This window comes from Meleagris gallopavo, chromosome 6 (assembly GCF_000146605.3).
Source record: "Meleagris gallopavo isolate NT-WF06-2002-E0010 breed Aviagen turkey brand Nicholas breeding stock chromosome 6, Turkey_5.1, whole genome shotgun sequence".
NCBI lineage: Eukaryota > Metazoa > Chordata > Aves > Galliformes > Phasianidae > Meleagris > Meleagris gallopavo.
In genome coordinates this window covers 30267641-30280143 of record NC_015016.2, presented here as the reverse complement: position 1 = coordinate 30280143, position 12503 = coordinate 30267641, and the positions used below count along the sequence as shown (strand labels likewise).

General features: G+C 40.3%; 1 protein-coding gene across 1 annotated transcript in view; it reads right to left on the bottom strand.

Moving 5' to 3' along the window:
• Positions 1-12503, bottom strand: part of STK31 (serine/threonine kinase 31) — a 35760-nt gene extending 23257 nt beyond the window's left edge. The window contains 10 exon segments of the mRNA XM_010712773.2: positions 2077-2236; positions 2921-3045; positions 4916-5102; positions 6748-7100; positions 8132-8290; positions 9057-9131; positions 10066-10164; positions 11568-11620; positions 12246-12305; positions 12429-12503. Of these exon segments, the coding sequence (XP_010711075.1) occupies positions 2077-2236; positions 2921-3045; positions 4916-5102; positions 6748-7100; positions 8132-8290; positions 9057-9131; positions 10066-10164; positions 11568-11620; positions 12246-12297 (1263 nt within the window). The 5' untranslated portion in view covers positions 12298-12305; positions 12429-12503.

Genomic DNA, 12503 nt, shown 5'->3' with positions numbered 1-12503 from the left:
TGCTGAGCTTACCTGTAATACTGTTTAAGATGCACTAGGTTTCTCCAAAAGCAAGATAAAACATTTACTTTCAAGAGCTGACAAACCAGATTTGTTACAGGGAGAGAGAAAAGTTAAAGGAAGAGCACGTTGCTTAGGTGATCTAATAGCAATATTTAACTTTATAAAACTAATTTTGGCAGCTAAGTCGACAGACAAAGCAAACAGAGTTAAACAATCTGTTATAGCTCAACAGGCAGCTATTTCTTCCACCTGTTTGGGTTCAGTGGGCTTCCTATATACTGGCATCTCATTTCCACTAAATGGGAAACAAAGTGCAACTGAGTACGCTGATGTTGCTGGCTATTAAAAATATTTGTTAAATATTTAAATAAGGACATCAAGCAGAATAACAAGCAGATCATTTTACTGTGAGCATCTTGGACATTTCTTATACCCACAGGCAAATTCTACAAGAGCCTTGGAATGTCCTAATTCCAGCAGTTCATCTTGAAAACTAAGTTAACTCTTCAAGAGAGCTCTACTCTTCAGCCCACATCCCCATCTGCACACCCTTTGCAGTTCTCAGGCACTCTAGGGGATACCTGACACTCAGCAAACTCCTGTCTTTTCTCCTTTTCCCCTATTTAAAATATTAGGGACACTGGCATGACATCCTTCCACAGCAGGAATCTTTGAAAGCCACAGAGGGCTCCTGAGAAGTCATAAGAGTTTGTGCCACCATTCATTTACGCCTTAGTTTAAGGTAATTAGGAACAATGCCAAAATGGAAGGCGGGGGGTTCATTTCTGAACAGAACTGGTTTTCAGGCTGTTGCGTGGCCACACCTTGCCAACACAAAACACAGTGCTAAAACAAACATACCTGGAAGAACACAGTCCAGCCTGTCCATAGCATTTCAACTTCTTTTAACTTTAAGTGTAGTTCAACACTACAATGCATCCTGTAGACAACATCATTGTCAGCCACCCACAATTAAAAGAATGGCAATATCAAGGTGGTCTAACATATAAAAGTAAATTCATTCAAAAAAAAAAAGAAAATACCTGAAGCACTCTTCAGAACTGAGACCTCTTTACAGGAAGCATTGAAGCATTTCCTGGAAGAACACTGCTTTCTGGGGTTAGCAACTCAGAGGAGAGAAAAGTAGCAGCAGCAGCTATTCTTCTGTATGTTGCCAGCCTATATAAAGCAAGCCCAAAATGCTGTATGTTTTCTAACACATTACCTTAAACATTTGACTAAGTTATCAGTAAATAAAAGAATCTCTTCTCACCTACAGCAACTGAATGTGAGCTATGCTACACATGTTCTAATTCTTGCCCTGCACAAGAACAGAATCTATTTTATTCAACCATATTGTTTATTATTTTTTAGCCCATTTCATGAGCTATTAAATTCACTGAAATGCTGCAATACCTCTTTAGCAAAGACATTTTAAAAGGTTTCAGTTTATATATGAGAATACAACATGTTTGCTGCCATGTTCCCAGGGCACTGCTACTTTCCCAGCCCCACCAAACCACACCATCTGCCACAGAGCACAGAAGCCTCCTGTTCTCCAGAGCAGCATATCCACCGAGAGGCAGTACAGAAGCATATTTATCATCACAGCCACTTCTACATACTCAGGCAGGCTTTCACTGATTGTAGCAGCTGAGAAGTTACACTAGATGGCATCTTTCCCCCATACAAGCCCATCTTCCTGCACAGTTGCTATTTGCATACCAATTTCCCTACACACCCCCACGGGAGCGACTTACATAATACTGTAGTGGCTTGCTGCTTCAAGAAAGGTTTTAAAGACACATCAGCTGCACAGCTAAAGTGGTTTTTAATTATTACAGAATAGAAGCCCTTAAATCAATGCTTTCTGATATCCTTACATGTCTTCATAACTATCAAGGGTGTCAAAGTAATCTACATTTAATAGAAAAATAACAGTTCATAATGAATTTATCCGTTGCAGCAGGTAACAAAGATCTGATGTCTGCCTTTTGCCAGGTCACATTTCCTTTCTGTGCTCATGATACCCCGGTACACTCACAAGACTGACACACTCTTGTCAAAACATACCACGTTTTTGCATAACTGAATCCTCTCCTGAGCCAAGTCATACTCTGTCCAAAGCTCCTGCACTTTTTCCAAGGAACATGGAACAGTGATATTTCCTTCTGTAACCAGTTTTATGGCTTGTGAAAGCTGCTCCCCAAAACCAGCATTCTTTTTTGCAAGCCTGAATATTAAGGAAGAAACAGACTTTTTATCCAGAAAATACTTATTTTTCCCCAGAACTCAAACACTTTAGAAATCAGTGCTATTCACTCACCTTCAACATACAGAGCTCGACAACTATCACGTTAACCTAGTTTCTACCACAAGGCAGTTGTAGCAGTGTGCCTCCCTCAGATGTTAAATCTCTCTTTGAGGAAGGAAGTACCAAGAGTATGTCCATTCTATCTCAGTATTACACTCTTAATTTCTATTCTGTATTATTTCACCCCTCTGCATTTTCTTTATTCAACTGTCATGAACATGTAAGTGAGTTATTATGTATGCTCCTTCTTAAAGGCACTGACGGTCATTTCTATTTCGAGTCTCAGCCCCACTGCAGTTTCATTCCTTCTTTTAATACTAGAGAGCTAAGTTCAACTACCCAGTGAGATATACCTCTACCAGCAATAAAGGTACCTAACCTAAATAGTAATGAGCATCTTCCTTAAAGCTGGAATTGAAAGGCAACACAAATCCTAGTGTGAGAAAAAAAAAAGAAAAAACCCTCAAGTTTAAGCCTTGGTTTTGGGGATTACCCTCTCAACACATTATTTTTCCTAGAAAAGAACCTGGGAAACAAAAAGTATGCTTTCAGGGGATAAACAGGGCAATAATAAAAAGTACTATTTTAGAAACAAATACATACCTAGTTTCTTTCAACATCTTCACCTTAGCAGCCAAATCTTTCATTTTTGTTCCAATGTACTCATGCAGGGTTTCCTCGAGATATTCAGCTCTTTTCCTGGATGCTTCCTTCTCTTGATTAATTATCTGTCAATTTTGGAGTAATGTTTCAGATAGAAGGACAGAATCAGCTGGGATGACTAACACACAGACCATAGTTTAAACCTTTAAAAGCCTAGCTGCTGTTGAAACACTGACAAAATGCCTCAGAACACAAAAACCAATATGAAAATGTTTTTACTTTTAATAGCTTCTTGTCAGTCCTTGGTTCATTTCCTTCCTCTCATTTTAGTAGCCATGTGTTTAAGTGTACTCCTCATTTGCTAGCATCCTTTAAGACAATACGGAATTAATTTTTTTTCTTACTGAAAAATTGCAAAGCATTAGTCTAGGGAAGTCACGTTTGGGACCACATTCAATCCTCACTCCCGTAATCACACCTAAAACAGTGCAGTACAGTTCTTGCTGTACTTACAACCATACTGATCTTTTCACAAAGAATTTTCTCAGCAGAAAAACAAAGAAAAAAAAAAAAAATCAGGCTACGTTCTACAAGGGACAACCTGAAATTAAAAGGCCTTGCTTTCATACCACTGAGATGCTCTTACAAACCCCACTTGAAATAATAGAACAGTCTTCAGAGACTGTCAACCTCTCTAGACTTGCTACATATGTATTATAAACGGTAAACCTCCCCCCAACAAAAACAAAAACACCCACCCCATACTACACACAGTTTTGTATTTACTGATGAGCATTTAAAACCTAATGACTGTAGGACATCTCTGAAGCATTCCTCAAAGCAGCAACCATCACCTATAGCCCTTTCTAAAACCACATCACTTCAGTGTTTTTAGCAACAAGCAAAGATTTTCATACTTCAGCAGAACATCCACAACCATTTCTTTTAAAGCATTTTCTTCCAGTCAACAAAAGGTAATTAAAATTTGTAGAAAACACCTTAAAAAAAAAATAATCAGAATATAGTTAAGAAATGCTTTTAAGAACTCCTTGAATTTAAAGAACTTTTCTTAACTTCAGATCCTATTCTGTTATTTGTAAATTTAATTTGCATGAGTACACAAACATGGTATCTTTAGCTGATGACAAACCCGTACTGTAACAGGTCAGTGCGTGTAGAAACTGAGTATTCAAGGGAGAGCCTGGTTACCAGCAGTCTCATTAAAGCAAGAAAGAAATAGAAAGGAGTTCTTCACAATCTCGGTATTGAGGGCATCAGAATGCTTTACACAATGCTACATTTTCCTTCTTATCTCTACATTTAAGAGGTTGCAAGATATTTTTCTCAACTCGTGCAAGAATTACATCCCTTCATACGCTGACCTCTTCTCACTCCTGATGTTTAACACACAAAACCACACAGCATTCTGAAGCCTATCAGTAATTAAGTACTGCACTTCTCACACAATGTTAGGAGGAATTGTATTTCCCTGGAAGAAATACAAGCATGTGGTATTTGCATCTTTTCTATTAAGCAGCAATTAAGAAAACAAATATTTTCCTCCAGTCCTAAAATTCAATAGCTGCTATGATTCTGTGATGCTTTGGAGTTTTCAGCCTAGTATGCAGAGTTTTATTTAGCCTTTAAGCGAGGCGAAAAAGGCATGGACAACATCCTTAGAAACAAAGCATGTTTTTAATCACAAAATGCAAAACTCAAAGCTCAAACTGCACTAAGTGCAGCAGCAAGCTGCTACATACACCCAAGGGAGTGAGGGTGTAGCCTGGACCACAGTGCACGTGACAACACCACCAGCATGCCCTGCATTGGGGAAAACCAAGTCTCCGTCCAACCAGTGGGATCCTGTTGTATTTCAAACAGCAGGGCACAGCCTTGAACTGCAGCCTGAAGAAGCTACAAGACAGAAGCACCATGAAAAACATCTACAAGCAGGAAAGAAGCCTAGTTAAAAAAAAAAAAAAGATGTTCATATACCTGAAGTTCACCTTTCAGATGCTCAACTTCCAGTTCTAGTTCCTTCTGTCTTCTCAATAGATTTACATTCTCCTTTCTTTGAGTTTCTTTCTCCTCTTCAAAGATGTCATTCCCTTCAGCCAGGTTCTGATCTCTTACACATGCCAAACTTTTGTTAAACATTGGGGCAGAAGCTGGTGTTTTGTCCCTTTAAAAAATTAAGGGGAATTAATAAGACAAAACCCACCACAATGTGCATTCTTTCATGCTATATAGTTTCCATGACTACAAAACACCCCTAAAGAGACTGTAAAAGCATCTACATAATTATGCTTTACTTCTTCACAATTTGTAACTCTCTCCACTGGAGTCTTCAAAGACTGTTACACAACACTGAAGAAGAAAACAATCAAGAAGCACAACATACATCAATGCATCATCTGAAGAGAACCCATTATGTTCCTGCTGTATCACACATCAGACCCACAGTAGCCAGTAACTCCAATTTTATACCTACTGAATAGGCTTTTCTTTTTGAAGTACCTTAAGGGAAGCATTTTGGATCTCTACTCCTGCATGGCATTACTTACATCACAGTTTTCTTTCCACCTCGTTCTCCTTCATGATTACAGCCCTCCTGCAACATGCTAAAATCACCAGAATATGTGGAAATGGTATAAAGGATCCACAGCTGCCAGCCGCTCAGACCAGACAGGACTCTTTGGGGCACAGCGCTAGCTCAACAGCCAGAGTCACGTAACAATAATATTAGAGAGTAACGATTATTGTCTCTTTTTTAAATATTAGATTTGCAGTGTACATAACTCAGAAATCAGGCCAGCTTAGAGTATTTAAGTGATTTATGATAAGGCACTACACTGTAAATTCAGACTTCTTTAAAGAGCGCTTCATATCATATTAGTATTTGTTAGCTGCATAGAACTGCCTCGGTGATTTAATTGTTAATTTAACCAACCCAGGGTGTTTGGGGTTGGGTTTTTTGCTTTTTAAGAATGTAATTTCTTACATCACTGCAGCTCTCTGAATGAGAAGTACCATCTTTTCCATCCACAAACATCTTCCCCAGCAGCCTGTTGCCATGGCAATCCTAGCAACTGTAGGACAAGTTTATTTTAAAAGATTTCTGACAACTCTAACTGCCAAGTTACCACTAGCTCTTGTCAATGTAATTACAAGCTGCAGACACCACTACCCCCTAAAGCTCACTTCAGACTGCAATTGCTGGCTTTATTTCTTACAAGCACACACAGTTGAGCTCCTGCACAAATAAATAACCAAAATACATTTGTCCTGCCAGGTGAAAGTATTTTCACATTCCACACTTGAGTCCAATGAGTTTTTAACGCATGTAAATAAACAGGGAGTAGCAACAAAGAGTCTCATGGATAAGCCTGTGGCAATCACACAGATGCGTAAAGGAACATCACTGACTGTCAGTGCAGAATCTCAAAAAGGCCCAATACCCTGCAGCCTTCACTTCCATCTATGGTTCACTGCTTAACAGATGCTACACCTTCTACTTTTTCACAAGTGTCACATTAAGACAAACAAAATTCCCTCTGGAAAGCAAATGAAGAACAACATGCAACAACAGTAACGAACAGGTTTTGTACAGGTTACTGTCCTAACTCCCATCACCACAGCACACCACACACATGCTTTTGTATCTCTCTTCCACTCAGTACCAGCATTATTGGATGCTGGGAAGACAGGAAAAGAACCTTTCATCTTAGATAATCATTTACCCCACTACCTTCTCATATAAAGACATCCCAGCAACTACACCGACCACACACTCACACAAACCTTTCCCTGATATCCCACTGCCTTACTTTGTAAGAATCACACGGTTTCCAGCAAAAACCCGATTCCTTGCAGTGGCAGCTACAGGGTCCAAGACCGCTCTGGGACGGTTGCACAGCACATGACCAGGCCTGTTCACCCACAGAGGAGCAGGAGCTTTCATCTTCTTACGCTGGTTTTGCATGGCATCTTCTCTCTTTTCCACATCTTCAGTGCTTCCTGGAGATCTGCACTTTTCAGCAAACCCTGCCTTGGCCACCTCTTCTCCAATGTCTACTTTTTCACATTCTGCCTGGACAAGAATGATATCATCCTTCTGCCTGGCCTTCTGCCGTACTTTTATTGCTTTTTCAAAAACGAGGCTACCCAAGAACGTCTTCCCCTGTGAAGTAAAATATACTGATGTTGTGTACTGGTCATTTTGAAAACTTACAACTCAATTTAGACAACTTTCTGCTATGAAACCAAAACAAAACAGAATTTAAGACCAAAACGCAAGGAGCAACACAAATAAAGCTTCATATGTTTGACACCCTTATTCTGAAAGAACAGTGCATCTGTGCAACTCTGCCTATATCTGATCTAATCTCTGTTAACACCAGACTGGACATCAACACCAATATTTCTCTCTCACTATTTAACTTTGAAGAATTTGGTGTCATTTATAGATAGTAAGTCCAAAATGCCACTAACAAAAATATAAACTAGCAGTTTTGATTTTTGTTCAACCACATCTGAACATAAGCTTGCCACTTAAGAGTGGAAGAGACTGGAGGAAGGAAAGAGATATCATTTCAACACACAGCAAGCAAACAAAGCTCTACCACAAGCAATACAAAGTGATGGAAAAAACAAGCAAACAAAAACCAACCAAAAATCCTAACAGATTTTCACGTCTTCATCACATTAAGCAACATGAATAGGACTACAGGGAAGAGACTCCATACACAAGGGGTCTCAGTATCTCCTTGAATGGCACAGAGCTACACGGCAAGCAAGACAGCTACTCCCTGTTCAGTTCCTCCGGCAACTGCTGCTCTCAAGGCAGCTGAGAGCAGCAGAGCATACTTTTAAGAGTGCAGAATTGGTGGTGTCCACAAGAAGATCATTTCTCAAAACTAGATCGAGCAGTGCCACTCAGAACAGCTCCGAGTTGTTATCGGTCTTGTTGGCAGCAGCTGCTGAGTATGCAGAACTGCAAAGGCGTACTCTAAAATCATCCCCCCCAGCACACCGTGAACCGAACCATTTTAGCTTCTGAAGCACATTCAGGGCAAGCAATCAGTGCTTCTCAGCATGTCCTGCTATCACAGCTGAACACTCAGCTCATCGAAAACTCCTCAAGACACTAAATAGACGTTTGGCACCATCTGTTGCAGGCACATCATAAGTGCTTCAAAATCTGCCACTTACCTGGTCAAACATGTTTAAGTTCTGATCAGCTGGTAACTGCAGTCCCCAAAGCCTGTACTTCTTGGCAACACTTGGATATTGCAAGTTTTCAGGAATTTCAACTATTTCTGATCTATTTATAATCTCAGAATTTCCATAGTCAATGTATAATACTTGACACTGTAACAATGATATAAAATATAATTAAGCAGAAGTTATGTGAACCTCCTACCAAAACACGCACTGGAAAGAACTACAGTACAAGCATTTTAACAGATGCGTGTGACACAGTACTGTGTCTGAGACAGAAATCAGCCCCACCCGTACTAAGTCTAACACACCCTTCAAAGAAAGTCACAGAGTTAAAGAACTGACATACTGACACTTGCGTAAAAACTGAGAAAACTTTGAGTACCAGGACATATTTATTGGTGATATTCTTTTCCCCCCTCCCAAGAATTACAACTTGGAAGTAATACAGAAGACTTGCTTCCACAGGCAGATAGACAATCTAAGGCATTCAGAAATCATGATTTTAAACAGGATCTACATGCCTTCTGTGTCAGCCACCCAATGTGACGAACAAGCCTTTCAGTGCAATTGGATCAGTGCTAACACATCTCACAACAGCTACCGTTTTCACCTCTCAGCAGCTTGAAATTAAATTGCATCGTTTAACAACACTAACTACCACTTGTGATTTTATTTTTTTTCCAAGACATCCCAACAGCACTTTGCAAGTATGGCACATCTCGTCAGTCTTCTCATCAGCAACATTCAAAATTACAGGTCGCTTGGATTTGTGTCACACATCCATATTCAGTGGTTTTTATATTTATTCAGACAGGAAGGTTAGAAGGAGGAGGGAGGAGTTGCATTTATTTCCCACAGGAGCATAGAAAAGCTGACAAATGCATAAAAACTGGGCAAAAAAAATTGTTCCTGCCTTTTCACTGTTGATCATACGCTGCACCATACATCTGTACCAACATCTATCTTCAGAGAAACAGCCACCATAAATCTGAAAATTAGGCAGAAAAGTCAAGAACAGCGATCTGAAAATATAAGCATAGATCAAAATGATATTTGTAACACATTGCAAATCTTATTTTCACTCTGCTAGAATGATCTCAATGGCGCTCTGAAAACAAAGTGATGCATTTGACGTCCCATTTCTCATAACATATGCTAGATGCTTCAAAAACTATAAGCTTTTACTCCACAAACAATAGCTCAAAGAAAATCTTACAACTATAAAAACTAATGTTTTACACAGCAGGTTCGTATGTTTTTTTCCTACAAATGTGTTGCTACAACATTTTATTGGCACTGACAGCTTAGTAAGCTGAACAAAGGAACAGTCACACCACAACGTGCTGAGTTTGCTGCCAATGTGTTTTCTTCAAGAGGAACGCAGAAGGCCATTCACCTGCACAAAAAGAACAGCTCGGAGATAAACTGTTTTATTAAATCTTCTTCTGCAGTAAGCCATCAGCAGTTCACACAAACACAAAAGTTGCTACCACTCTTTATTGACTAAAGTTGCATAAAACTGCAACTAAACGTATTCTTGTTATCTTCTTAACACCACTTTGTATAGCCCACTAAGCACTACAGATTTTCATCTGATCTTCCACACTTTCTGAGAGGCAGCAAAGAATCCCTTCTCTAGAAAAGCACTGATCTGTAGTTACAAACCATAATTTTATATTGATGTATATATGCACACATATATAGTTCCACAATTTAACTGAGGTCTGAAGTGAAGAAAGAAATAAAATTTGCACACAACAACTAAGCGTTTTCGTTAGGGTCAACAGCAGTTCTTAAACAGATTTGGAGAGCATAGACCCACAACATAAAGACCAATAAGACAGCAAAGAAAATAGCTGCATTCAATTAAAGCTTTTACACTCAAGGGAAAAACAAATTTTATATGTGCATAACCTACATACCTTATTAAAATCAAGCTTGCCAAATGCTGCTTGAGCCCGAGGACAAGCTTCTGCCAGAGCACAACTTAATTTCAAGAGGTCGTTACAGCTACTGATATTCTAGGTGTGGAAAGAGGGCATGAGTTACTGCAATTTTTAATAGCTGCTTGATGCTTACAACAATGAAGTCAGAACAGTTGTGCAGCTGCTGAACACCTTAAAGTTTAGAACTTCATGGTTTAAATTGTATTCGTAAGCCTGCTCTCATCTTTCAAAACTTCATGGAGAGGCAGATAAATATATCCCAAATAAACAGTCCTCAAAGAGCATTTTTAACTGTTTAATTACGAGATTCTGTAAGAAATACACAGACCCCATGTATCAATCCCACCTCACAAACTTTTGTATGTGTTCAGTGTTCTTTGTATCTGTCTCCATAAACCCAAGAGACAACAGCCCTAGCATACCCCTCATCTCCTTTCTTTGAAGGTTTAGGTTTTGGTTTAGCTAAGAAAAGCAGATACTTTCTAGTTACAGCTTGGTTATGTGAACCACTGAGAGGCTGGGTCAGATCTAGTAGCATGGTATACATTCAATGTCAATTTTACAAGTAATTCAAAGCAAAACATTCAGAGCTCTGAAAGAAAACATGAGTGCAGCCAAACATTGTCATCCTCTGAAGTACACTCCTAACTTCTGCACCTTACAATATGAAATAAGACACTGTAACTAAGACTCAGAACACCAGGGTAAGAACACAAAGGAGAATGAACTATTAAATCTACTTCTATTTTAAAAGAGGAAGCTGTTACATAAACAGTACAAGCAAAGCCTGCTCTCTCCCCCCAGCTCTTATTAACATGGCCAGTGCCTGCTGTGCCCATGGGGCTCACAGTGAGACAGGTGCTGACTAACACACACTCCATCAGTCAACAGACCATGTAAACCCGGAGCCACCTGGTTTTCTCTTCTTCCTTCTGCACCCATTAATGAAGGCTGCTGCTTTTCATCTCACTCACACCTCCCTCCTGCCCACATAGCCCAAAATGGAAGGGACCTGATGCCTCAAACAATTCCCTGTTCAGTTCAGCTGAAATGTGCCCCACAGAGAAGAAGACACTCACCCACCCCCAAGCTGCCTCCTGGGGTACTCCTGTTGCCTGCCACAGTATTTTGCAGGTAACAGCAAAAACTTTTTCTTTTTTTTTTTTAAACCAGATTTTTTAATACCAAATATTTGTGGAACAAACTGCCCAGAGAGGTGGTAGAGTCACCATCCCTGGAGGTGTTCAAGAAACGCATGCATGTGGCACTAAGAGACATGGGTTAGTGGACATGGTGGTGACACGCTGATGGATGAACTTTATCTCTTCCAGCCACAGTGATTCCCCGAAAACCTGGCTACAGTTCAAACAGATGGACAGAATTATTTTTGACTTTTTAGAAAAGTGATTGATTTCAGTTTTAAATGATACAGCACTTGTGATTCCGAGATCTAAATTAACCTTCTTTTTTAAACTCACCTGTGCCCAAAACGTTATGGCATCTTCAATATGACAGCCCACAACATCCTCAACTTGAAGGAGGAAGAAAAAAAAAATAGTAATGAAACATTACATTTGTGGTGGTTTAACCCAGCAGCAGCTGAGCACCACACAGCCCTTTGTTCACTGCCCACCTCCCAATGGGGTGGGGACGAGAACTGGGGGGGAAAAAAAAAAGTCATTGGTTGAGATAAAAAAAACTAAGGCAGAGAAGAGGAAAAAAAAGGATAGTAGTTATGATATTAATACATAAATATACCAAACAAGCAGTACACAAAGCAATTGCTCACCACCTGCCAACCAATGCCCAGACAGCCCCCGCGCAAGCAACTCTTCAGTTCTACAGTTTTTTCACATACTGCCCCAGGGTAGGGAATATCCCTTCGACCAGCTTAGGTCAGCAGTTGTGGTTCCGCTCCCTCCCACCTCTGCTGGTAGGACAGCAGGAGAAGCAGAGAAGCTGGCAGGTTTGTGGCTCCGTGCAGCGCTACTCAGCAACAACCGGAACATCGCTGCGTTACCAACGCCGCTTTTCTCCTGCGGTCACAACACAGCATCACACTGGACACTGTGAAGCAAAACTCACTCCAGGCAAAACCAGGCTAACTCTATTCTCAAGTGTAAGATTACACTGTTTGAAGAAAAACTTCACATTACCTTTTCCGTTCTCCGTGTCTTCATCCACGCAAACACCCATGACAGAGCTCATGACTGCCCCTGAAACACCACAGACTCCCTTCAGCTGAAGCAAACGGCAGCATCACCCATACAGCCGTAAGACCCCTCTCACGCTAAAAGCAAGATCTCCACCCCTCAGCCCCCTCTCTGCTCTCACTTTACCCACAAATTAGACCCCGCTGAAGGAGCTCAAAGCGAGTTTAACCACAAGGAGCCCCACCGCGTGGCGCCACCGCC